The following is a 27,254-nucleotide window of genomic DNA, read 5'->3' on the forward strand; positions in this document are numbered from 1 at the left end:
AGCAACAACAAAAACAAAAGGCTTGCACGTAAGAAAAGGAAAAATCATGTTTGAAATACTGAAGTTTGCTCTTACTAAAACATAACTACATTATGGTATAATTTACCTTATGAGTTGTAAAACTGCATTCTCAGAAGTAGATGTGGTCTTAGAGACTTAAATCAATCATTACGGTGATGGAGTCCTTTTTCATTGACTTCTCACTTCTTTGATATTCCAAGAAACGAAGTGTCAATTAAAACATTAACTTTTACCGTACCTTTCCTTTGGTGACAACTTCTGATATTTAAAAAAAAGGCCTTTGTAATATCTTCACCATGTAAGTCACTGATGACACTTTCCTTTGGCATGTATTTTCTGGTGTTTAGTAAGATTAGAGCTCCCACGGAATGCTTTCCCACACTCGTCACACTCGTATGGTTTCTCTCCAGTATGGATTCTCTGATGAAGAATAAGAGTTGAGATCTGGCTGAATGCTTTCCTGCATTCTCCACACTTATAGGGCTTTTCTCCAGAATGAATCCTCTGGTGATTAATAAGGGCTGAGTTCACATAGAAGGCCTTCCCACACTCCTTACACTCATACGGCTTTTCTCCTGTGTGGATTCTCTGATGTTTGATGAGGTCTGAGCTCACGCTGAAGGCTTTCCCACACTCATCACACTCATAAGGTTTCTCACCAGAGTGGATTCTCTGATGTTTGATGAGGTCTGAGCTCACACTAAATGCTCTGCCACATTCATTACATTCATAGGGTTTCTCTCCATTGTGGATTCTCTGATGTATAATCAGGTGCGCCCTCACACTGAATGCTTTCCTACACTCATTACAAGTATAGGGTTTCTCACCAGTGTGGATTCTTTCATGCACAGTGAGGGTTGAGCGTGCATTGAAGGCTTTTCCACAGTGATCACACTCATAGGGTTTCTCTCCGGTGTGGACTCTCCGATGTCGAACAAGGCTTGAGCTCTGGGCAAACTTCTTTCCACACTCACTGCATTTATACCATCTTTCTTCTTCAGGCTTGTCCTCATGCCTTTCTAACCGGTTCTCATACTGAAAAGCTTTTTTATTCTCAGGAATCCGTAAAGTATCCCTATCATATATGCTGGGGACCTTCGGGTGTGGGTCCATCCTTACGAAAATCTTCCCTTCAGAATTGACACCTTGTTCATACCTTTGGCCTTGATTCCTGAAATAAACAGACCTTTCAAATGTAATTTATTCCCTGATGCTAAAGCAATATGATGTAATAAAGACTAAACTAGGACTCTCAAACATGTTCCACAAACCCAGGACATACCGATCACACGGTGGCCAGATCAAATGTTTTTCTTCAGTCTGTACCACCACAGAACTATTGGAATGAACACCTGACTCAAATAACTATTTAAGTCTACCCTTTATAAAGGTATTTAAAGCACAAAATCTGGGATATAAGTGAGCATATAAAATAATAGATAGTTTCTACTTAAGACTTTTTATCATATTTAATTAAATTGGGAAACAAGATAGGAGTTGCAGAGATTTTCAGATAGCAGAGCAGATGAAGGAGCACAGGAATAGAGAAGGCAAAAAACCAGAAATTCAACTGATAATGAATTAGTTTGGGAAAAATGACAATAACATCATCGTTGTGTTTTACCACTCACACAAGTCCACACTATTTGGGTTGGAAGAGAGACATGAAGATAAAAGAAGCTCTGTCTACTGCTACCTCTACTATTGCTGCAGCTGATGTTGCTATGACAGACAGTATCTTAGCAACAGGGGTGCTTTGTCTTCTCTGGAACTGTGACAGAACAGACCCTTTATCTCTCCAAAGAAGGATCCACTCCATCTTTATAATTCAGACCAATGTGTGGATAACTTGTTGGATTGCTCCCACTCTCTTATCCCCTGGGAACAAACTCAATTCCATCTCCAAACTTAATAAAACTTTTGCTTCAAACTCAAATTACACAAATTATCCCCCTCTGCCTTTTTCCATCTTACAAATTGTTTTATGTCTCACCAGTGATAAGTCAACACCCCCAAACCTCTAACCTCAGCATGACAATGAGAAAAACATCAGTCAAATTTCAATTGAGTAACATTCTACAAAAAACCTGAAAGTACCCCTCAAAACTGTCAAAGTCATCAAAAACAAGGAAAGTCTGAGAAACTGTCACAGCCAAGAGGAGCCTATGGAGACATGACAATTAAATGTAATATGGTATGCTGGATGGGATCCTGGACTAGAAAAAAGAACATTACGTAAAAATTAAGGAAGCATGAATAAAGTATGGACTTTAATAATAATAGGCAATAGTAACTCAATAGTTGTGATAAGTATTCTATATAATGTAAAATGTTAATAACAGGGGAAACTGGGGACTTCCCTGGTGATCCAGTGGTTAAGAATCCATGCTTTCAATGCAGTGGGCACAGGTTTGATCCCTGGTTGGGGAACTACGATTTTACATGCCACGTGGCACAGCCAAAAAAAAAAGAAAAGGAAACTGGGTGTGGGGGGATATAAGAACTCTCTGTACTATCTTCACAATTTTTCTGTTAATCTAAAATGCCCAGAGATCAGAAACTATTCTAAAACTTTTATTTAAAAATTTGTCTATGTTTTTGAATAGGTAATATACAATTCAAAAGTCAAAATGGCCTCAAAAGATATACAAAAAGAAGACTTGTTTCCACTCTGATCCCCTCAGTTTGCCACCTCCATAGGTAATCAATTTTATTAGCTTCTTGTGTCTTTCCAATATTTCTTTATACAAACATGTACTTTTTAAGCCTCTGATTTCCTTAATCCAGTTTCGAGCCCCACAAATCAGTCACAGGTTTACTTTCATATGGACACTATACCTTCCATGGCTTAGGAACTGTACCATTTCTAAGTGATGTTGTTCTATCAAGTTTCTCTGAACAGTAGCTCCTTGGCAACACTGAAAAAGGCTAACTCAGTGCACAGGTCACATGCAAATGAACCCTTGCCCAGAGTCCAGAAACATGGCTACCATGGAAGCATGTTGTGCAAGTCGCTTTGCCCTTAGCAAAACACAGAGAACTCCTAGTCCTACCCAAACCCCTTCTGGTCTGTAGCTTGCTCACACTTGAATTAGCCTTTCCTGTGACTGCCTCAGTGTGCCTTCTTTTCCCTAATATATTCCCCTCACAGCCCCAAAGTGCTGATATTGACTTTAGGCAACTACAAAGGATAATAAATACAGTATTTTTTCTGGATAAATTATCTTAAGGGCTACAAATATGTATAAAGTTACCTTTCTGAGCTGTTATCAGATACCTTAAGATTTTTAATTCCAAAGAAAAGCTATCAAGAAGAAAGAGGGACATTTGCTTTCATCATTTAAACAGAAGAAAAAGGTTGGAGGCAGAGGGGAATGCGATATAGATACCAAAAGAAAGGAGTTTCCATGAGTAGAGCATTCAGCTAAACTGATTTTTTCCTTTGAGGCAAAATGAAAGTATTTCAAGAACATCTAAATAAAATTGCCAAGTGTCCGTCACTCGTCAATCGTCTGATAGCTAAGGTTATCAGAACAAAGGAGAGCTGAGGGCACACAGCCAAGAGAAAAGAAAGTCTCCTCCACCTCCCCACACCCGCCTGGAAATCGGCCCCGCCAGAAAAGCGAGGAGGGTCACTCCAGCGATTGTCACTCCTGCGAGCCTCCCAGACGCTGTTGGGGAACTCGGGGGTCTCTGGGGGAGTCGGCAATGCCAGTGTGGCAACGGCCCAGAGGAGAGGGAGGAAGGAAAGGACAGAAAAAGAAGCCGTGGGAAGAGAGAAAGGAAAAGATAGTAAAAGAGAAGGGGAGGAGTGTGCGAAGAAGGCGGGGAAAGGGGAGGGGCGGCAGGGTGAGGGGAAGGAAAGGGTCGGGGCGCAAGGTAGAGGGGCAGGTGTGAGGCAACGAGGTGCAGCGCGTAGTAACCCTCTCTGCTGCTCTTCGCCCTACAGCTCAATCCAAACCCAAGGAGAAAGACGAGAGAGGTCTCACCTGGAAAACCGTGATTTGATGAACCGACAGGTCCTCTGACGCCCGCACTGGCTCGGAGAGGTCGACTTCCGCGGAACCCCGCCCCAGGCACCTGGTGGTCCGCTCTGGGATCCTGGAGGCTTCCCTCTCAGTGGTTCATGAGCTGAGGACCTGAAAGGAGCAAGAGTGGAAAGGATTCTATTTACACAGAAAAAGGCATTTTAGGCTTTTTAGCTCCTTTAATCCTGCAGGGCAGACGTTACAGTCATCCTCTCATATATAAGAAATCTAAGAAGCAGATAAGTTTTCTGAGGTTGGACAACTAATAAAAGAGCTGAGGTGGAATTTGAACCTAGATCTGTTACAGTCCCAACTCCTTCCATTTCCCTCCCAACAGAACCAGCGAATGGCATCTCAAGGCTTAGGTCTTAGAAAGTAATCCCTATGTTAATTTGTAAATTTAACACTATTCCAATAAAAATACGAACTTTTTAATAAGTAGATTTTAAAGTTCACATAGAAAACTAAACAAGCAAGACTCCGCCTGGGAAAACTGAAAAAGAAGGGCAATGAAGGGGCACTTGTCCTAAAGAATTTTAAACATATTATAAAGCCTCAATAATTAAACAGTGTGGCACTGGTGAATGAGATAAACAAATAATTCAGAATAGAAGGTCCAGAAATAGATGCAATCACAGGCAGAAATCTAGCATATAATAAAGGTAGCCAATCAGTAAGAAAAAGATGAATAGACTTTTCAATAAATGTATGCGGAGAACTGGGTAATCATCTGGAAAAACATTAAATTGGATTCCGACCTCACTCTGTACACCGGTAAATATTTCAAATAAATAGAAGTTGTAAATGTTATAAATGAAACCATACAAGTGCCAGAGGAAAACATGGGAGAAGTCTTTTATAACTTCAGAGTAGGAAGCCCTTTCTTTCCAATTACGAACCAAAATCCAGAGGCCATAAATGAAAAGATTGATAAATTTGACCCCACACACAAAGAATCCATACTCCGGCAAGGTAAAACAAAAAAACCCACTTAAGTAGAGTGAAAAACAAATAAAAAATGGAAAATATACTTACAACTTATAGCTCAGACAACAGACAGCAAAGGGGGAACTTCTGAATAATAAAAGTCATGGAATTGGCAGAGCTGAGCTGGATTCCCTACTGTTCCACCCTCATTTTGAACTTAACCAGATTGCTGAGCATTCATAACCACACAGTTATGCTGATCTCATTAAGCAGAAGCTTAAGAAAAAAAAAGTGTCCTCAGGTCCCTTACATCCAGAACCTTCAGAAAACTATAGAATGTCAAAGTTTAACACTTAACAACTCTCCTGTAGGGAGAAGGGTCCCTGTAATTAATACTTCAATAGTGTATTCCTGGCTAGGAGCCGGAGAGACAGTGGTTCTCCTTCTGCTGCCAGAGCTGACATTTATTAATAGATCACTTCTTGACTGTGTGCAAGAACTGGGACCTAGAAAAAATTAAACACGTGAAATTATGAGGGAATCACTGTATAAACAAGTAAATCAGCAGAGCAGGCCAAGTCCCAGGAAGGTAAGGAGAGGAAGAAATAATTACAACAAATATCTAGATAGCATTTCTTATGTACCAGGTAATGTTCATGTAATGTAAAAGGCAGTTGCTTTTATCATCCTCATTTACAGACCAGGAAATGGAAGCACAGAGATTAAGTTATTTGGCCACTATCACAGTCTGACTTTAGACTTGCTTACATAAAACGTAGGAAAAAAAGAGAAGAATCACTAAGAGGCTAAAAGTTTTAAGATGACTTGATAATACCTCTCCTTTGCTGCCCTCTTGTCTAGGTTCACCCTACTCCCTCTTGAGGTCCTCCAGCTTAGCCACTTTCCCAAATACCCTCTCCCCCCAGTGCCACTCCCATACCCAGACCTGGCATTCCTCATCAGAATAGTCAGGAACTGGACTCAGCCATTGTCAACCGAGCTGCTGGAGCCAGCTCAGAGCAGTTTTCTAGTAACAGAATCCTTGGAACCAGCAAAAGCAGCTCTTCTAAAAATGCATACATGCAGCTTTCTTGTTAATTGGAGAGTCTGCAATTCAGCGAGATTTCTCTTGAGGGCCTCCCTTTTCCGGAATACTTCTGTAAAAGAAACATTAATTTACTCAAAGAAGAAGCAGATTGCCATAGCTGTTACACTAATTACTAAGGGTAATGGGAGGAAAAAAAAAAAAAAAGAAAGCCATGTCAAATAAGGGGCTAACTTGCAAAGAAGGGCTGTCAGATCACAAACTGGGATTAGCAGGCGTGGCCCTGTGCCACAGGAATCTCCTTGCCATTGCCTCGGAGCACTACCGGGAGAGGGCCTGGAGACGTGCGTCGGGAGAGAACAGCACCGCCGTTGCCGGTAGGCGGGTCTGCACACGCGTGGACGGAAAAGTTACTGCTAAAGGGGAAGGGCGATTATTTATTGCCAAGCTGAAATACAGAGATGTATTCTGCATTCTAAAGGAAATGTGGACACGAAACGCAGATGTGGAAGAGGAAACCTCTCCTAAATGTAGAGCTCCTAATACTTCCAATCATTTGCAGTTTCTCCCTTTTGTTTGGAATGGCAAGCTGAGGGGTCTGGTGGGCATTGATTCCAAATGTACCAGGGGTACACGTTGTTAATGTGACTCAATAAATCTCTGAAGACCTCAGGAACGACAGGGGTTATAATCCCGAGAGAAGTAGTCCAAATGTGGACCCCAGCAGCACTAAATCGCGAGAAAAACCCTTCCCTGGGGGGTTGCATCTGGGCTTAGTGCCCACCGTCCCAGGACCGCCTCTCGGGGTTCATGCCAACGCTCCACCCCGGCCCGACCAAGGAGGAGGAATCCGAGGGGTTGCAGCTGTGCAACGCCCACCACGCCACCGCCCAAACGCAGAGCACGCTACAGCCGCCCGAGCAGCAACCTGCTCCGAGAGCTCCCCGCGGGCGGAAGTCCCTCTCTGCACTTCCGGGGCGGGGCCTAGCTTGTACCCAGGCAGGCCGTTGTGGGCTCTGGTCCCTACTGAGTCATTCCTGGGAGCTCCTCTGCCCGGAGTCTTTGAAAGACTCCGAATTCCTGTCTCACCCGTCACGAAGGTGATTTTTTGCTTCCTGATTTTACCCAGGGTAGGGTCACCCTCGAATATTGGAATTTAAAGACACTGCAGCTGGGAAAGGGCAACATCTCCAGTGTGGGCCCTACAGGATTCCTAAAACTGACACACAGGACCCTAAGAGCTCTGGTCTTCACTATTAGCAGTCTGAAGCCAATGCTGCACATCCTATGTGCTTTCTCCAAGATTAGGAACCAGACCTGAGAGGGCAGGACTTTCAAAAGGGCGGCAGTACTGCAAAATCCCTTGGAATTGAGTCGTTTATTAAAGAATTTAACTCAAGACACCAGTCAGTATACTCGTTTGGACATACAAGCTGATAAAAGGAATAATTCCTAAAATGAAACACTACAAGTGGAGGCAATAAGTATGAATACATCCCATGGCATAGTATGAATCAAGAACATAAAACAACAAGGATCATGACTAGCCAAAAAAGAAATAGGCAAAGCCTCAGGAAGCCTGGATTCTATTTTCACCTGTACCACTAACTTAATGGGTGACCTGGTGCAAGCCACATGACCTCTCTGGACCTTCATTTACAGAATAACGGGCTGGAAAATGATCTCAAAAGTCACTTCCAAACCTAGCATTCTATAGACTGTATGAGTAAACACAACAGATCAACGCAGTTATTTCTTTGCTGTATTACATAAACCGATTTTTCTAACTCTGGGATCGTTACTTTTTAAACCTGTTGAAGGAAGTACCATTGAGTTACAAAAGGAGACTGGTTTTTAAAAAGTCTTCTTTTACACTACTCAATTTCCTAATTAACTAAATTTCCTACTAATATTTCCCCCTACATGTGTTTAAGTAGGGTTAACAGAGTATGTTAAAAACTTAAGTGGGAATGTATTTTAATACTTGGCAAACTTTGACAACGTTCTGGCTTGGGGTTTCCTTGGGAAGTTGGCAGTTATTCCTGTCTAGTGGCTGTCCAAGGGACTGTCAAGGGTCATGTGTTGTCCCCAAAGCTAAATCTTTGGTAAGTTGCAGGCCCTCTGCTAAAGAGATAGGCCCCAGTGTTTTACCTTGTATTTTATGTAATGAACCAAGATATAGAAGGCTAAAACTAGACTTGTACTCCTACAACATCTTCCACTTGGTATGAAGGATGGAGGCAGATTTGATGCTGAAAGCAATCTTAAAACATACAGGTATGGTGCTGTAAACTCCAAACATTAAGGCTTTTTGTAATCTTACAAACTACAAAATATATAAACACTTAGGATTCTCATAAAACTTGGCATAGCTAATTTTTCTAATTGTAAAAAAATCTAGTATTTCGTCTCTCTTCTTTTTTCTATTTACCTTAAATATATCTACGCCAGGGTTTCTCAACCTTGGCACTATTAAACATACAGAGTTTGATAATTCTTTTGTTGTGGTGGTTGTCCTGTGCACGCAGTATGTTTAGCAACATCTCTAGCCTCTAACACTAGATGCCAGTGGTATCCCAGCCATCCACTAAAGGTACAACCGAAATTGTCTCCAGACGTTGCCAGATTTCTCCAGTCGAGAACCACTGGTCTAACTTGAGATACAAAAGCCTATTCTCAGGCACTTTTGCAATGATAAACAGTAATCTTTAGAGTTTCCTATTTTCTTTCTTAACCAATAAATAACTCTGACCAAACAAATAGAAAGCTTCACATTTCAACTTTTCACACATACCCTCCTAAAGTTGAAGTTTTTGGTCTTTAGTCTTAGGTATAGGCAGTTATTGATGTACAATGGAAATGGGTCTGTGCACAAAATAAGAAGACATATATCCTCAAAAGCAGTGTAAAAATTCCTGTATATAAAAAAATAATCCACACAATAATTCGACAAGCATTTATTAAACGCCTACTATGTGCTCAGCACTGTACTAGGCACTAAGGGGTGCAAAGATACAAATGTAAAAGTTATTATTCCTGCCCTCAAGGAGCTTACAATTTAACTTGGGAAATAAATACAAATGTGAAACTACAATACAGAATGCTAGAAAATAATTACAAAACAACATATTAGTAAGTGCATGGACCATAGTACAAACTCAAAGGATCAGTGCTGAGGCAGCACAGAATAAGGGAGGTCTCAGTGTGAGGTGAAATCGTCAGGGAGAGCTCATTCAGAAGATGTAATGGAAGCTAGGCTTTGAAGGGAGTAATGAACATGAGCTGGGGCCAAAGAGAAATCTAAGCAAAAGGAACAGCATGAGAAAGGCACAGAGGCAAGGGCTTATAAGACAACAGTGGAAGGTCACAGGAAGTTTAACCATGATAAATCAAGGTGAATATGCTAGAGAGTAATGAAGCTGAGGCAGATTAAGTATGGAGGGCAAGGTAATGGAGAACTTTGAACATCATTGCTCTGATAGGAATTATTTGCTGGGTGTTCTTGAGTGAAAATGAGATATCATAAAAATGGAGTTTGAGGAGGACCATCTTGGAAGCATACAAGGTGGGGATCTTGGGAGCAAGTAAACCGAAAAGAAAGAATTACAATAACCTGGGCCTCAGATGATATGGATCTGCAGAGAAGGATATGAAGGGATGGCAGAAACGTAAAAAAGTCCAGCCTCAAGGAGAAAACTGACTAAGAATTGGAACAACTAACTTAGCAAGATTTTGGACATGAATGGTGGAGACCAGAAAAAGACTAAAAGACCACTCTAAGATTGGGATAAGAAATATGAAGGGTAGTGAGTCTGTTCAGGGTAAAGATGTTAAGCAAAGATGCCTATTTAAAAGGAAAACAGGGGTTGGGGACAGAGTGATGAATTCTGTTTTCAAATACCAAGTTGTATAGGTACCTGTGGAAAAGTTCACAGGTACCTATAGTACCTGTGAGAGACAACCCACAGGGCAGGAAATATTAAGTTACTCAAATATAAGAAGGTAAGTGTAAACAATCACAATGGTTAAATAGGAGTATAGAAAAAGTAGTGAATAAAATTAAGACATGGAGATTTTCTCAGTGGAGAGGAAGAAAAGACCAACAAAAGCTAAAAGTGAAGAAAACTGACCAAAAAGGATCCCACAAGTCAAAGGAGAATTCCTGAGATGCAGGGGAAATTCCCGAGTATGAAATATAGATCTAGAAGGACAAGAACTAAGAAAAGGCATTAATATTTATCCACTGGTGATTCTGAGGATATTTCAGTGGAATACAAAAGCCAACAAGGAGAAGTTTTAAGAACAGATTAATGAGGAAACGGGGTTTAACAATGGATGACATGTTTGAAAAACCATGAATGACAGAAGAATAAAATGGTAGTTGGAAATGAGCAGTAAAGTTGAAGCTTTTACACATTTTATGCTGTAGATGAACTTACTGGTGTCATCCTGACTGTCCATCTGCCTGGCTTAGGGCATGGATATTTCATTTCCCTCCACAATGCTACTTTCCCTGGGGCAGTTTAGAGACAAATGTACTTGAATCTGTAAGTTACTGCTTTGTCCTCCCAGTTTTTAAACATGTTTTACTTCTTTAAACATGTTTTCCTTGCAGAATTTAGCTTTCTAGTACTACAAAGCATCAAAAGTATCAACATTTAAAGATGATATAATTATAAACCAAAATGGCATTTTCAACCAATTTTCCAGTAACTGTAATGGATTTGCACTATACTGCACATTCCCTCCCTCAGTAACCAGGAATACATAATTTTTAAATGACTGGCCAGGGTTAGGGTGTTCATTAGAGATACAGCAGACCAGTTGTCAGGAGCACAGGCTTGAGAATCAGACTCTGTAGGTTAGAATCCCTGCTCTGTTACTTACTAGTTGTGATCTTGATCAACTCATTCAACTCTCTAAGCCTCAGTTTCCTCATCCATACAGTGGAGTATATAATATCTACCATAAGCATGAGAAATATGTAACATTGGGTTTGGCACATAGTGAGTGCTCAATAAATGTCAGCTATTATTATCTAGAGCCTCAGAACCAAGAGTAAAACTAACTGTTCCATATGGGAATCAATCACTGCATTCTAGCACTGCCACCTTACTCAATGGAGAAAATCTTTGAAACCTAAGATGTCTCTCCTAGGACTATGCTGGATCGCAACAGTTACGGAAGAACCACTTTATTACACCAGGTCCTAAAATGAAAAGCTGCAGATGGGAGAAGAAAGTACTGGTCAACAGTTCATTTCAGATTAAGAGCATAGAAACAGAATATGCAGGATAAAGGAACTTAGTGCATGTCACTCATAGTTAGGAGCAAAATAAGGTCATAGAGTGATCAACAATATTCTAATGCTAAGAGTGAAAACTGGAGACCAAGAATGGGCTTCTACTTATGCCCCCAAAGAAACAATAGCCTTTTTCTACTGTCTTATACTACTTGGCTATTTCTATAGGTGTGCTGAATCAGCCTTGGTATATATTGTTCTTTCAAGTCATATTCTTTTCTCACATGCATCCCAGTATAATACTAATCTTTCTGGTCATATTTCCTTTAAATTTCTGCCAGATGCTTAGTAATTCTGAGATTTAAGTCTGGCTACACATTACTCTGAGTAAAGAGATGTTAACTGGTACATCTACAGTCATTTCAATATGGTACTCTGCTGAGAGCTTTCATTGGAATAGGAGACAACTGTTCCCCTAAACTATCAATACATGGGAGGAGTGTGTGTATACATGCACATGCACACACACACACACACACATACTCTCCCTCTGACAATGTACCCATCCTACGTAATATCTGTACACAGATAGCATTTGCCTCAGGTAGAATTAGTATCTTAAGGACGATAAGGCACAACCAAAGTGGAGAGCAAGGATCTAGAGACAACTAGATTTGTTTCTGGTTTCTTGTAATTTCAAGTACAAGGGAATTAGGAATGGTAATCTATAGGCCAAAAAGTGGGAGAGGGAGGAGGGAGGAGGGAGGAGGGAGGAGGGAGGAGGGAGGAGGGAAGATAAGAAAATAAAGGATACTGAAAAGCATTGTTTTGAAGAAGTTAACCAAGGAAACCAGGATGACAAATGACAAGTGGGTACCAATGGTTCAATGAAATAGATGTAGATAACCTTGATGTTATTAGTGGTCAATATGGGTCATACTAGGGTAGGGAAGGGATGTTATAGGGAAGGAATTTATGATCCAAAAGGTGGACCTCTATGATACATGATTTTATGACTGATTTTTGAAAACATCAATCATAAAACAACATGATTAGAAAGTGCTGTCCCTGTTCATGATAGTCACAGTGTGAAATTTCATAATTTCCCTTGGAATTTTCATCACAATGTGTATCATTTTCTTCTGGATAGGATTAATGGAATGAATTCCAATTCTGACAGCCGACTTTGGAAACAGCCAAAAGTTATTCAATTCCAAATATGGTGAATAAGTGAGTAATCAAATGGTCAAAAATGAGATGAAATTCAAGAGTTAATAGAGTTTTCTTATATGCTCTATTAGATGGGAATCTTGAGAATGTTCCAAATATCTAGAGGAGTGGTAGCACTTGGAATAATACCACCACTAGAATAGCTAGAACTGCCCAATTTAAAGGACAACCTATATTTGGATTCTTCTGGAAGTTCTAGGTGTTACCTTAAACCAGCCTCATTACTTTATACAATATCCCTTGGTATACTGAAAGCTTCAAAGATGAAATATAGTGCTTGGTGATGATGAGTTTAATACTGTGTCTTTGCTGGATTACAGATGGAGTGCACCAGAATTCAGAAGAATGAGGAATTGTGAGGTGAAGTATTCAACTGATTACCGCTGTAGATACGTAAAGCTAATGGCAAGAAACAGATGAAGAATGAGTGAGATGCTGAGGCCGTCTAAGGAGGTGGGTCCAGGGTAAAGACAAGAGTGTAGACCACCTAGTCAGGGGGTTTGTGCAGACCCCTGAGAGAGCAGTACCGTAATGGGCCAAAAGAGATGAGTATACATTCTTTGGAAGGATTTTTATGTCTTCTTCAAGCACCTCTGTCTCCTTTTTTTCCCATGTGATGCCTTAACGAGGATAGTGTAAACACCTATTTATACCACAGTGTACAGTGGGAAGGTGGAAAGCAGAGTCAGAAGTCACCAAAAGGTACAACCATCCAAGCTCAAGAGCAGCGGGGCTGAGTCTCCACTCACCTCTTTCTCTGCATCATTCCCACAACCATCACTAATGCGTCCACTTCCTCGCTGACACAGGTACTGGGACTGGGAGTGGTGAAGGATACGTATGGATGCTCAATGACTCAGTGGAGTCAGTGAAGGTGATATATGAAGAAAAATGCTGGAGTGCTGTTAAAAATATAGCATTCTGAGTTTGCATGGGAATATGGATTTCCACTATCAGGAGCATTAGAATAAAATAAAATGCACACTTAAGCATAAACACATGAGGTGTCTGTAAAAATTTCCCTAGAACTAGGATCTTAGAAAGCTAAATATAAGTCTCACACAGAGGCTGCTTCAAACTCTAAAGCAGCTTCTTAGATCAGATTAGGAGCACAAGTGCACCTTTAGGGGAATAAATGGGAGAAGGGATCACAGATGGGAAGAAGCAGAGGAACTAGGAGGAGTAGCCTCTCTCAAACCTACAGCTACTCACCAAAAAGACAAAGTTAAGTGCCTCAAGCCACGACAAGCAACTTGCTCTAATGCTATTTTAAGCTTCTAAAGGATACCTTAGGCCATCGGGAGCTCCACTCCATCAGACACCTCCCAAGATAGTCAAGCTAATCAACCTGCATCAAGGCACTGGGCCCAAACTACTGAAGAGCTATTCTAACTTTGTCACCACTATCAATTCTGACCCTAGATAAGGTTGTAATGATGCTGAACTTTCTGCCTTTTTATTACACTGAAAGACCTCTCACTAGCACATGGTTCCTCTAATGTTGAATAATGCCCAATCTATGACTAAAGTTTTTTCCTAAACTCCCGTGGATTCAGATTTTTCTCCACTGTGGATTCTCTGATGTCGAATGAGACTTGACCTCTGAATAAAGGCTTTCCCACACTCATTACATTGATAGGGCTTCTCCCCTGTGTGAATTCTCAGATGCTGAATGAGGCCAGTGTTCCCATTGAAAGCTTTCCCACATTCTTTACATTTATAGGGTCTTTCTCCAGTGTGGATTCTCTGATGTTCAATAAGGCCTGACTTTTGACTGAAGGCCCTCCCACACTCATTGCATTTGTAGGGTTTCTCCCCAGTGTGGCTTCTCTGATGGCCAATAAGATGTGAGCTCCGCCTGAAGGTTTTCCCACACTCATCACACTCATAGGGCTTCTCCCCAGTGTGGATTCTCTGATGTCCGATGAGGTGTGAGCTATGACTGAAAGCTTTCCCACACTCATTACATTCATAGGGTCTCTCCCCACTGTGGATTCTCTGGTGCAGAATAAGGCCCGCACTCTGACTGAAAGCCTTCCCACACTGATTGCACTGATACGGCTTCTCCCCAGTATGGATTCTCTGGTGCAGGATCAGGCCTGTGTTTTGACTGAAGGCTTTACCACACTCCTTACAGTGGTAGCGTTTTACTTTGTTGTGGATATCCTGATGGGAAAGAAGGGCTGACCTGTAACTGAAGGCTTTACCACACACATTACACTGATAGGGTTTCTCCCCAGTGTGGATTCTCCAGTGGCGAACAAGACCTGAACTCTGAGCAAAGCTCTTCCCACATTCATCACATTTATGTCGTCTCTCTTGGGTGGGATTTCCCCGCTGCCTCTCTATTGTGCCCAGAAGGTCTCGGGCTTCTCCATGTTCAAGACCCCCGATAACATCCCCGTTGCATTTGGCAGCTGTCTCTCCATGTGGTTGGATTCCAGTAGATATTACCTGTTTTGAAGCTAATTCCCTGTTCTCATTCCTGGTCTCACCACCTGGAATAAAAATGTAATAAACATCAAGCCAAAGTCACTTCCTATTCTCTATATTAGGAGAAAGAAATCAAAGATGGGGGAAAGGAAAATACACTTGGAACAGCTACAAGTAAACGCAAAGCTCCCATCTGTCTCTGAAATGCCTTCGTTAATATGGGGAGAAAGGAGCAGGGTCAAACAAAAGTACCACACACCAACTGGGGAAGAACTGCCATCAAATAGGGTTGATGGAAGGAGGACTAAAGTAGAGGAGGGATCAACTATGGAGAAATGGAAGTTGGGGAGTGGGAAGGAATATGGAACTATGAAAAGACCTAATGAGTGGAAAAGCAATGAAAAAAGTCCCAGTCATTAAAAGGGAGGAGCACAATAGGTCTAAGTGAGAGAAATCTATGTGAACTCAGAGAGCACTAAAAAATTTCAATTTCCAACTGGCAAAGAGACCAATACCCCGTTACAAACTGTAAGGTAAGTCCTAGATTAGAGAATAAAAGTGCCCTTTTTTAAAAAAAAATTTATTTATTTTTTCTGGTTATTTTATTTCTATTTATTTTTTTAATTGAAGTATAGTTGGTTTACAATGTCGTGTTAGTTTCGGGTGTACAGTAAAGTGATTCAGTTACACATATATATGTGTATATATCTTTATTCTTTTTTAAAATTCTTTTCCATTATAGGTTATTATAAGATATTGAATATAATAGTTGCTGTGCTATACAGTAAATCCTTGTTGTTTATCAATTTTATATTATGGTAGTGTGTATCTTAATCCCATACTCCTAATTTATCCCTCTCCCCACCTTCCCCTTTGGTAACCATAAGTTTGTTTTCTGTGTCTGTGAGTCTATTTCTGTTTTGTAAATAAGTTCATTTGTACTATATTTTAGATTTCACTATTTTTTAGATTCTCTGTCTGACTTACTTCACTTAGTATGATAATCTCTAGGTCCATCCATGTTGCTGCAAATGGCATTACTTCATTCTTTTTACAGCTGAGTAATATTCCATTGTATTGAGATATATATATATATACACACACACACACACACACACACACACCACATCTTCTTTATCCATTCATCTGCTGATGGACACTTAGGTTGCTTCCATGTCTTGGCTATTGTAAATAGTGCCGCTATGAACATTGGGGTGCATGTATCTTTTCGAATTAGAGCTTCTGTCTTTTCCAGATACACACCCAGGAGTGGGATTGCTGGATCATATGGTAACTCTATTTTTAGTTTTTTAAGGAACCTCCATACTGTTTTTCATAGTGGCTGCAAAAGTTCCTTTTATAACTCCAGAAGTCTCAATATTTTATCTTTCTGTTGGATCCTGAGTTTAAACTCAACTATGTCTTTCAGAAAGCTCAAAGCTACTGTACACATAAACAAACACAAAATCGTAAATGATAATAATAACCAGAGCTCTCCTTACCCAGGGAGAACATGTTTCTGTAATTCTCTGGCCTGTTATCTCTACTCAGATCCTTCTGTGATGAATCAAGAAGCCATTCCTCTCGAATTAGGGACACAGCCATGTCTTCAATCTTCTCCAAAGTCTGAAACAAAACAAGATGCCCATCTGGGACTGGGACTGTTCCACAGTTCAAACCCAGAGTGTCAGAGAGATCCACCAGGGTGGGAGTGGATCAAGAGGTGGGAATGTACTGTAAAGGGATCTGCATAGCTAGCAGGAAAGAAGAGGAAAATGCACCAGATTTATTGGGGGAAAATCAAGGATCAATCTGTCTCTATGCAGAAGAACATGGGACAAGTTCTTAAGTGAGTACTGCTACAGACAGTCCAGACATGGGGTAGATGCCACAAACACTGTCAAGTGGAGCTATGGGGTTTCAGTGAGGAGCACAACTCACCTGGAACCCTGCTGTAAGAAGTGTAGCTGTCATCTCCTGGTCTCGAGGACTTCCTTTCTGGGAAGGGGTAGGACTCTGTGAAGCAGATATGGCTGAGAGAGGAGAAAGGAGCTATGAATGAGACCAGCCTTGTCCTGTGGTTATAGGAACCAGCACTAACACATTCCAAAATTATTTGTATTTCAGCCGATATGCATGCCAGAGATTTTGAATATGAAATGCTGTTAATCTTGGACTCTGGGTTCATACCTATGGTTGCTCACAAAACATCTGCACTTTGATGTCCCACTCAGCCTGAAGTTACATGTCAAAAATAGAAAGTGTACTGGTTTCCTAACAGGAACTGCTTTACAATTTCTTCTCTACCACCAAAGCTATATTCCATCCTTGTGCTTGTACACAGTATTTCTTTAGGTCCTAATCTCTTGCCAAGCTGAATATGAGAACCAATCTATCTCTACTAACTTTATTACTTTTTTGAAATGTCTACCATGACTGCCAGCATCTGCTTCCTATAGAAACCAGACAGGGTAATATCAAAATCAACATAGACTACTGTGTCTTGGGCAACAGGCATTAGAATTTTACATAAGGATTGTATTATTAATTGAAAATGTTTCTATACTTCTTTAGAAATATTAAAAATCCACTAATTTAGAACAAATTACTATAAACCACATAAATGAAAAAATAAGAAATTCAGGGCAAGTATGAGATGAGACTAGAACATCTTATCTTGTTCCGTAAGAAAATTCTCAAAAAATGATGGAGAAATGTCAATAGGACACAGGAGCCAGACTGAAGAGGCCTCCTCTGGCCAACTCTGAGACAATTTAAGCATCAAAATAAAGATAGTAACAGAACATTTCTGGAATAAAATAAGAATTTATGAGTCCATATTGATAAATAAAAAATGAATAAATAAAATAAAATGGGGGAAGGAGGGAACACTCTCCATTACAATAAATAAATAAATGTAGAAGAAATGACAGAGTTAGAAAATAATCACTTTAGTAATCACTGATTCAGTCAAGAAGCATCAATAAATACTAAAACTAGTGTTTCAGCAACAAAAGTTTCATGAGGACCAGGATATTTACATAGACTCAAGAGTATCTCCCCACAAATTACTTATTAATTACAAAGGGAAAAACAGTAACAAAAACCTAGCAACAATAATCTTAACCAAGTCATCAAAGATAACATTACCAATAACAGACAAATTCCTGTTGTATTCCTGAGAAGGACAAAATCACTTCTGGGATGTTCATGCCAAATATATACAACTCAAATCTAAATATGAGGAAACATCACACAAACTCAAATTGTTGTCATTCTACAAAATAACTGACTTGTACTCTTCAAAAATGTCAAGATCGTGAAAGGCAAAGAAAGGCTGAGGAACTACTCCAAGTTAAAGGAGACTAAAGAGACAGGACAGCTAATTGCAAAGTGGGATCTTGGACTAGACTCTGGAAGAACATTATTGGGACAACCAGCAAAATATGAATATGAACTGTGGGCTAGATTAGTATTGCATCAGTGTTAAATTTCCTAATTGTGATTAATTTACTGTGGTTATCTATGAAAACACTCTTGTTTAAGAAAATACATACTGAAATATTTACAAATAAAGTGTCATGATACCAGGAAAACCTCAAAATGCCTATGTTGTAAATACACTGTGGTAACAGAAATGTATGAATACATAAAACCCCCAAATTCTTTAATTTGTTCATGAGTTTACCACTGGGACTAACAGTCTGTATTTGAAGCCTAGATAAACATTTAAATCAGGTCTTATGGCTGGTCTGTAAACAGTACAGGCTAGTTCCTTCCAGGAACTAGACAGGTGTCCCAAATGTACTTTCTTTCCTCTCTGCTTTCCCACTCCTCATCAATGAAATCTGGCTCCTCACCTCTGTCTTGTGGCCCTTGGAGCACTGGAGATTTGTGCTGGGTTGCCACAGGTTGGAGCTGAGTATCTGGAGGCTCTGGTGAAGATTTGGAATGCACGACCTCCTCCCAGAGTACCCTATGTCCATGTGCACGAGCAGGGACCTAGAAACAAGACACCTGCATTACAAGGAATCCCTTTGAGAAATGAAGTGAACAATGTAACAGTACTAAGAGCACATCTAAAGGGATACATACTGGGGGAAGGAAAAAGCAGAATCTCACTGACTTAGGAACACAAACATGTTGATTTGCACAGAAAGGCATCATTTCTGCTTAGTACTGAAGGAAAAGATTTCTGCTGATGCCCTCCCTGCTGCACACAATGCTGATATTTTGCATTCCCAAGAAAGGGGAAAAATGATAAACAGAAGCTTAAAGCAGTGCTCTTCAGTGGAAACAACTTTTGATAAGGAACTAGGAAACCTGAGTTACGGGCTCAGATCTACATTTAGTTATTCGGGTGCCCCTGAAAAAGTAAGTTAAGCTCTCTATGCATCAGTTTCCCATCTGGCAAACAGAACAATACAGTTGTAGGGAAGTTATGAGGATAAAAAATGGATTTATATCCTTTATAAGAATAAAAAGAACTCTACAAATACAAGCCATACCACACGATAACTCTTTTCATCCTCCTGCAACACAAACTCATGCTCAGCATTTATTCTCCCATTGTTGTGTCAATGTCCCTCCACCCAGCTTCCTGGACTGTCACAGTCAGAGCATGCCCACCTCCTTCTACTTACTGGCCGTCCTAGTATATCAATTTGCCTTTCCAAATCCTCCAGTAGAGTCACCACCTCCTCTCCATTCTCTAGCTGATGTTCCTTAACCAGAGTCTGGAGCTCCTCGGGCAGGATGGTCAAGAACTGCTCCAGCACCAGCAGCTCCAGGATCTGCTCCTTGGTGTTCAAATCTGGCCTCAGCCACTGATGGCAAAGTGCTCGGAGTTGGATCAGAGCTTCTCGGGGTCCTAGTGTCTCTTGGTAGCATAACTTCCTGAAACGCAGGCGGAACAGCTCTTGGCCAGGAGGGTTATTTTCATGTAGACTTGATTCCTGGTCCCAACCATGATCTTCCTCTACCTTGATAATTACAAGGTCCTCTTCAGGAGCCTGGTCTGGTGGGGATGGGGCTAAAGACTTCCTTGATTCTGCAGCCATTTAGGGCCGGAAAAGCTCAGGAGACTCGTTTCCACTACTTTCTTTATCTTCTTAAGAGAACCTTCTGAGGGCCTCTTCTTTAAGGGTACTTCTTTGGGAAGAGAAAATGACAAATAGTGTAAAGGCAAGTCAAAGGTCATAGTAATTTACTGAGATATCTTAACAAGTTCCCTACCATGACATGTACTTCATGGCTCAGTCATTTAAGTGATCCTCTCCAGAAATAACTCCTTGCCTCCTTAGCCTTCTGCATGCCAATCCCATCTGGGAATAACTCTTTCCTTCTGCTTTCTCTCTTGGGGATGTGGAACATGGCTAAACAAAGTCAGGAAACCATGTAGACTGGGTCTAACTGAAATTCTGCATTTAACCTCATGTGGCCCTCAGGGCTCCTGATTTAACTCCTTTCAACATCTGTTATACCAGCTATACTGTTTCTACACACTTCGGCTCTCAACCTGCCCCTCACTCTCAACATGAGACTAATTTCCATATAATCTAGCTCAAGATATTGTCAAGAACTGTCCTAAAACTTTCTTCTTCTCCACCTGACATTATCATACATGTGCTCCCCCTGCCATCTTCCCCCTGTCTCCAGGCTAACTTCTACTATGGACTTTACCTCAAGCTCTATAACTCTTCTCTGGGGCACAGGTCCTGCATCTCCAAGGAACCTGGATGCCCTATCAACACCCGCAACCCCAAAACCTAGTCCCATACACTAATGATGTTCCAGAATGTTTTATAAATAAAATCATACAGTATGTAGCCTTTTGAGTCTGGCATCTTTCACTTAGCATATTGTACTTGAGATCATCAATGTTGTTGTACATATCAGGAGTTTATGCCTTATATGGATGAATGTTTATCCATTCTCTAGTTGACACTATCTCAATTGCTTCCAGTTTTTGATGATTACAAATGAAGCCACTATAAACATCTGCATATGAGTTTTTGTGTGAACATAGTTTTCATTTCACCCGGGTAAATATCCAGAGGTAAAACTGCTAGGTCATATGGTAAGTATATGTATAACTTTATAAGAAACTGCCAAACTGTTTTCCAAAGTGGCTATAATACTTTGCATTCCACTAGCAATATGTGAGAACTGCAGTTGCTCCATATCCTGACCAGCATTTGACATATAAATAAATATATATATTTAGACATATATATATAGATTTAGATATTCTAAAAGACATATAGTGGTATCTCACAAGGGTTTTAATTTGCATTTCTCTACTGACTAATAACGTTGAGCATCCTTTCCTGTGCTTATTTGCCATCCATATAGTTGGTCCTTCATATCCATGGGTTCCACATCCCTGGATTCAATCAACCACGGATCAAAGATGTTTGGGGAAAAAAAAAATTCCAGAAAGTTCCCAAAAGGAAAACCTGAATTTGCCACACACCACCAACTATTTACATAGCCTTTACATTTTATTAGGTATTATAAGTAATCTAGAGATGATTTAAAGTATACGTGAGGATGTGTGTAGGTTATATGCAAAGACTATGCCATTTTATATGAGACTCGAGCATCGACAAATTTTAATATCCATGAGGGGTCCTGGAACCAATCCCCCATGGATACCAAGGGACAACTGTATATTTTTTGGTAAGTATCTGTTCAAAACTTTTGCCTATTTATAAAATTAGCTTTTTTAATAATTGAGCTTTGAGAATTCCTTACATACTTTAGATACAAGTCCTTTATGAAATATGTGACTTGCAAATATTTCCTCCTTTTCATTCTTTTAACAGTGCCTTTCCAAGAACAGAAATTCATAAATTTTTGAAGTTTAATTTGTCAACTTTTTTCTTTTAGGGATTGTACTTTTGGTGTCATATCTAAGAAATCTTTGCTTAATCCAAGGTCACAACGATTTTCTCCTGTTTTTTTAAAAAAGTTTTACAGTTTTAGGTTTTACCTTTAGTTCTATGATTGCTTTTAAGTTAATTTTTGTTCAGAGTTTGAGGTATGGATGGAGGTTCATTTTTTTGCATACAAATATCAATTGTTCCAGCAGTATTTGCAAAAAAAGATTAAACTTTACCCATTGAATTGTCTTCGCATCTTTGTCAAAAATCAAGTGACTATACATGTGTGGATCTCTTTCTGGAGTCTGTTTTGTTCCACTGACCTATATGTTTATCTTTTTGCCAATACAAAACTGTCTTGATTGTTGTGGCTTTTAAAATCTTGAAATCAATTACTAAGAGTCCTGCAACTTTGTTGTTCATTTTCAAAATTGTTTCAGCTTTTCTACTTTTGTTGCCTTTTGATATAAATGTTATAATTGGCTTCTCCCACAAAAAAAATTCCTGGAATAGGATTTGTGTTGAATCTGTAGCTCAGTTGAGGGACAACTGACATCTTAACAATATTGTTTTCTATTCCATAAACATGGTATATCTGTCCATTTATTTAAGTCTTCTGATTTCTTTCATTAGTACCCAAACTATTTACCTATTCTCAAAGGACAAGATAAAATGCTTTCTTCTTAAAATCCTTCCTTAATGATTCCAATTGGAAGTGATTTCCCTCTTATTCTATACATCTGTTACATAAGTATGTATTACTTTAATGTTACTTTTGCCATAATTGTGTATTACTAGTTGCAAAGGAGTTTTGAATTTCTAACTTAATTGTATGTTTCCCATGAGTAGAGGCCTTTATCTTTTATCTTACTGATAGAATTGAAGAACATTAGAGGGCTATTATTTACAATACCCGACACAGACTGTGTTTATATTTGTTGAAGAGTAAGTTTTAGATATAAGGTCTGAGGTCTTCTTTAGACCTGTTCAATTACAGGGTCCTATTTCTTTGGGGGATATATGTCTATGGCTTTTACCTTTGGTATTAGGCATCATCTCTTGCCTGCAGTAGCAGTGGTAAGTGGTCTTCCTGCCTTTGGTTATGCTTTCTTTCCATTCATGTTCCATAACGCCTTTGGTTATGCTTTCTTTCCATTCATGTTCCATAAATTCATGTTATTGTGGGTTGAAGGTGTCCCCCCCAAAAGATATGCTGAGGTACTAACCTTTGGTATTTGTGAATGTGAACTTATTTGGAAAGAGGTTCTTTGCAGATGTAATCAAATTAAGATGAGGTTATACTGGAGTAGGGTAGGCCTTTAAGCCAATATGACTGGTATATTTTTAAAAAGAGAAGAGACACAGAGATTGACACACACAAAGAGAAGGCCATGTGAAGACACAGACACAGAAGAGAGCTATGTGACTACAGAGGCAGAGATGGTGTTATGTAGCTGCAAGCCAAGGAATCCCAAGGACTGCCAGTAACAACCAGAAGTTAGGAGATCATGAACCTGCCATCACTTTGATTTTGGACTTTTGGTCGCCATAACCATGGGAGAATAAATTTCTGTTGTGTTAAGCCACCCAGTTTGTGGTACTTTGTTACTGTAGCCCCATGCAACTAATATACTGCTAGAGAGACTGTTTTAACAAATATGTAATACAACTCACCCCCTTAAAATATTTCAACGGGGAACCTAACTTCAGCATGGTATGCAAGGCTCTTTATGATATGTAAACCTGCCTAGCTATATCTGCTATAAACTCTCCTTCATACAGCTTTTTCCAAATGTGGCTTTCTCATATCTCCACTCTGCTGCAGTGGTTCTCAATTCTGCCCGTCTCCCAGGAATATTTGGCAATATTCAGCAATGTCTGCAAACATTTTTGGTTGTCACAACTGAGGGGAAGGGATGCTACTAGTATCTAGTGGGTAGAGACCAGAGATGCTATTAAACGTACTACATGCATAACATAACCCCCACAACAAAGAATGATCTGGTCCAAAATGTCAGTGTTGAGGCTGATAAATCCTGGTCTCATGGAAATCATTTAACTTTAACTTAAAAAGTCTCAGCTTACCTATTATCTTTTAAATTAGGTTTTCCCTGTTGCCCTCACTCTTCAGCCACCAATACCCCCAACCCCCTGCCCCAGAAGATTAAGGTGCTCATTCTTGCCAAGTTATTTTTTACATGGTCCAGACATAGGATTTATCACACTGTGTATAGTATGTACTGCAAATGTCGGCCCATGGCCATGGTTTTCTTGCGAATGTTAGTTTGTAGCCGTGACCTTTTTCTTTGTATCCCTTTTTAAGCAGGGAAGTTATATTACATATCTGTATGTCAGAAAGATCACAATGGCAGCACTGTGGACAACAGGATGGAGAAAAACATAACTGAAGGCAGCACTGTAGAGAATGGAAAAGAGCATAACCAAAGGCATCATATCCAAAAGCAACTGGCAAGAAATGCTAACATCAAGATAAAATCCCAGGGCTTCCGTGGTGGCGCAGTGGTTGAGAATCCGCCTGCCAATGCAGGGGACACGGGTTCGAGCCCTGGTCTGGGAAGATCCCACATGCCGCGGAGCGGCTGGGCCCGTGAGCCATAATTACTGAGCCTGTGTGTCTGGAGCCTGTGCTCCGCAACAAGAGAGGCCGCGATAGTAAGAGGCCCGCTCACCGTGATGAAGAGTGACCCCCACTAGCCACAACTAGAGAAAGCCCTCACACAGAAACAAAGACCCAACACAGCCATAAATAAATAAATAAAAATTAAAAAAATAAAAAAGATATCTTATAAAAAAAAAAAAAGATAAAATCCCAGACCTATAGTCTGCCAAGGGAAAGAAGAGGTAGGCACTTAGAAGGAAAATCAGATTACATATTGTTCCTGACATGAGTCTTCAAAGCAGTGTCTCTATCTTTCAGGGGTTTTGGGCCGAGAGGGTTGGGTAGGGTTGGCTCATAGTCTCTCAATCTAATGAAAACACAGAACTTCTCCCCATAAAAAAGCCCATAGGCACAAAAGTTTACATTCAATTTCATCGGGTTCATACACCAAACACCCACCTAAGGACTCCAGGAAAGTTAAGAACCCCTACTTAGAGAGTGTGGACAGAAAAGGAAGAGAATTTGAAAAGTTATCTTTAAAATCAGACAAGACTGGTAACAGTAGTTTTGGGAGTAAACTACAGATAGGAGAAATCAAGGAGCAAGAGATAAGGTTAAATATGGTAACTGACAACAGAGGGTTTAATTCATAGATGATAACTTTACAGAGAAGTGGGGGAATTTCCTGGAATACAGAGATTTGAGGGAAGAGTGAATTTGGACAAGAGGCTGAGATTTTGTGGAGGGTTTGAGACAAGGGGTAAACAATTTTGTTTTGAACAGACAGGATTAACACCCATGGTTTTAAAATAATTCATTTAAAAAATCAAGGAAAATTTAATAAATTCTTAAAATTTCTTAAAATAGATACTTATAGTTTAAAAACTTAAAAGGTCATTACTATGGGACATGAATTCTGAGCTCTAACTGTTTTGAATGTGATTCTGCATAGTCATAGTTTTACCATGTTTTCTTATGAATTTCCTAAAGTCAAGGTTGATCTTTAAGTACTGAACTACTGGCCAACTTCCATCTTATAATCAATGCTCGTCAATACTAGCTTTAAAAGGTTTCAATGTTAAGTGTGCATCACGCAAGAGCTTTATATTGTTGATATGTTAAAATGGTAATATAATACTAAATGACATTAAATAAAGTCTCAGTAGTGAAACTGATGGGAGTCATCTAATTATCAGATTTGTTCATATTTTAAACCAAATCAACCAACAAATCTTATCCATTATCCATTTGATTATTCTTTTTAGTAGCTAATTTTCCATTTTTAGCCTCTTCCCTCTTCCATGAGACAGTTTTTGAAAATTACAGCCTATAACTAACCAAGTACAAAGATATGTACTACAAAATTAGTCTACTATGTACCCTCCTCTCAAACAGTTTTGTGTATATACACCTGTATTTAGGTTGGTAAACACCTTGTGGATAAAGACTGCCTCTTACATTCTCTTTTTAAGAATACCTCATCAAGTTTCTTGATTTAGGAAGCTAAAATAATCAATCTTTAAAGCTTTTTCTCATCTCAAACGCTATAATCCTGTGAACTACTGAAAGCACAACCCATTTTAACAGCATTATCTTTTCAACAGATGAAGAAAGAATGTTTTCTTCCTTTAGACTAATTTAAGTCTAATTTGGGATGTTTGGGAGCTGAAAATAAAACAAAACAAAGATATTTTCCAGGCTTTAAAGATAAAGGTGAAGCAAACACTGTGCTTTATACCTATCTCAAACTGCGTAAGTTTTAACATCTACCACATTTTACACTTAACCACAGCAGAAATTCAAAATATGTATGCATTTGCTACAACAATGATTACTGCATAAGTATACTTAACTGAACTAATCAAACAGAAATAGGGATCATTTTTTAGAGGTGGTAGTGGCAGTCTTAACGTTGCCTGACAAAAATTACTCATGAGTCACTTGAGTTTTGGAAATGGGGCCCCTCCTAAAGAGTTCCCAGGCATCTGCTTCAATTAGCTTTAATAAACGAAGTATTCTGAATAAGTCTGAATTTTACATCACCACGAAGTTGTCAAAAAATGTTTCTTTTGTACATTTACCCAGTCAACACACCACCACATTCTGAATACACTACAAAGAGCAAAATAACTTAGCAGGAAAAATAGATTTCCAAGGATAACTGGGGTTTCCAAAAGCAAAATATATCTTTAAAAAAAAAGAGAATTGTGACGGAAATGCAAAATTGCTAAGTAAAAACAATTCAGATCGTGGAAAGAGGTGGATGAAAGATAACACGGGAAAAAAAAAAGATAACCCGGGAACAGTTTCCTATTTTAAGACAAAATCGACTGCAAATAACGCCACAGAACGATGAGCGATGAAGACAGCGAATCTCTACTAAAGGTTCCCTCGCAAAAAGTTTGGGCACGCGGACTCGGCCTGCGCTGGCAACCAAAGCGACCCTTGATTCACCGAATCACTGGGGCGCCGACCTCGGCTCAGGTCCCCTCTCAAGACCCCTCACGCTTGTTCTCACCTGCGGCCTGGTCTGGCCACAAAGCACTCCCCTTCCACCGGCCCGGAGCCCGAACCGTACTCACCGTGAGTTCCAGCGGCGGCCCGGGTGGGGAAGGGACGCTGCAAAGTGTGAACAGACCTGGAGGAAGGGCTGGTAGAGAAAGGGGCGAGAGCTGTAACCGGACCAGACCCCTCCAGCCCCTAACTTCCAAACATGCGGAGGCACAGCACCGGCCAGCAAGCATCTTGTCCCAAGCTACTTCCGGGAGCTCTCTAGGAATCCTGGAGGTCTGAAAGCTCTATGGTCGACCGACTAAGGGGACGG

The 27,254-nt window shown here is 40.0% G+C and overlaps 1 protein-coding gene across 1 annotated transcript; it reads right to left on the reverse strand.

Annotated features, from left to right (window-relative positions):
• Window positions 1-258: 258 nt before the first annotated feature.
• ZKSCAN8 (zinc finger with KRAB and SCAN domains 8) lies at window positions 259-27,176 on the reverse strand. Its single transcript, XM_068557084.1, is given in 7 exon segments — window positions 259-1,074; window positions 14,018-14,991; window positions 16,429-16,552; window positions 16,868-16,959; window positions 18,787-18,928; window positions 19,570-20,077; window positions 27,013-27,176. Coding segments are annotated over 6 exon segments (2,499 nt in total). The 5' UTR covers window positions 19,987-20,077; window positions 27,013-27,176; the 3' UTR covers window positions 259-324.
• Between the last annotated feature and the right edge of the window lie 78 nt (window positions 27,177-27,254).

This window comes from Eschrichtius robustus, chromosome 12 (genome assembly GCF_028021215.1).
Source record: "Eschrichtius robustus isolate mEscRob2 chromosome 12, mEscRob2.pri, whole genome shotgun sequence".
Lineage (NCBI taxonomy): Eukaryota > Metazoa > Chordata > Mammalia > Artiodactyla > Eschrichtiidae > Eschrichtius > Eschrichtius robustus.